Here is a 994-nt window from a genome sequence, read left to right as displayed (position 1 = left end):
GCTACCGCACACACTGTGTAGGGACACAACCCCCTGCCCGGGTAGAGCTTCCCTGCGGGTACAGAGACCCCGGAGGTGTCCCAACACGCACACAGCCCAGCCCGGAGCAGCGCCACGCTCCGCAGCCAGAAACAAAACATGTTAGCAGGCGGGTGTCTGGCCTGCAAGGCAGCAGCAGTGCCATGCATGACTCCTCCTCCAGGAAAATCCAAGGAGGAAGAACCAGACACCACCTACACCATGCAACCAGGGCAGGAGCACCCCAACTTCCAAGACACCCAAGGCAGCCCCCACAGCCCTCACAGACTGTCCCGCCCAGGGCTCACTCGTTTCTGGATGTCGGCTTTGCTTGCTCGGTCCAGGTCATCCATCACTTTCTTCAGTGCTTTAACAGCCTCTCTCAGTTCATCTTTCTGCCACTGTGGGATAACAGCAGTGGCCAGTGTCTGCAAAAGAGGAGCAGGTGGAGGGGGTTACAGGTACTGGTGACCACGGCAGGCGATGCAGCACCACACTATGAACTTCCCCCCTTCTCCCAGCATCGGGCAACGCTGGCACGATGATGTACCGGCTGCAGCACCTGCAGGACAGAGGGCTGGCACTCTCTTCAGACAGCAGCAGAAAGCTGAATTTGGGCCTCATTAATACCACCCAGTGCCAGCAATTGACATCCCATTCACTCCGTGAAGGCAGAGCTCTGCTGCCATCCTCACCTCGCTGAGATCCGTGATCTCCTTCTGCACATCCTTGTTGGGAGCCGTCTGGACCTTCACCTTGGCCTCCAGGGCTGACAACAGCTTCCTGAGGCTGTCAACCTTCCTGAGGGCCTAGGAGAACACAATCAGAGTTAAGACAGGCAGGGAGATTTACCCCTATGAGAAGGGGTGAAGAATCCTGCAGCCCCAGGATGGAGCTCAGTAACTCCTCAGGAAGCAGCAGAGCCAAAGCAGGCAGCGCTTGGCCAGAACGAGGGCGTGCTGCTGGCAGACAGGCC

At 58.2% G+C, this 994-nt stretch overlaps 1 protein-coding gene across 1 annotated transcript in view; it reads right to left on the bottom strand.

The window, feature by feature from the left end:
- Positions 1–994, bottom strand: part of AARS (alanyl-tRNA synthetase) — a gene marked incomplete at its 3' end in the record, with an annotated part of 14,279 nt that overhangs the window by 1,552 nt on the left and 11,733 nt on the right. Inside the window, exons 16-17 of the mRNA XM_010150536.1 lie at positions 714–827; positions 325–446 (exon numbers count right to left, since the gene is read on the bottom strand). Coding sequence (XP_010148838.1) covers positions 325–446; positions 714–827 — 236 coding nt within the window. The remainder of the gene's footprint in view (positions 1–324; positions 447–713; positions 828–994) is intronic.

This window comes from Eurypyga helias, unplaced genomic scaffold (assembly GCF_000690775.1).
Source record: "Eurypyga helias isolate BGI_N326 unplaced genomic scaffold, ASM69077v1 scaffold41180, whole genome shotgun sequence".
Taxonomy (NCBI): domain Eukaryota; kingdom Metazoa; phylum Chordata; class Aves; order Eurypygiformes; family Eurypygidae; genus Eurypyga; species Eurypyga helias.
This window is presented reverse-complemented; position numbering and strand designations above follow the sequence as displayed.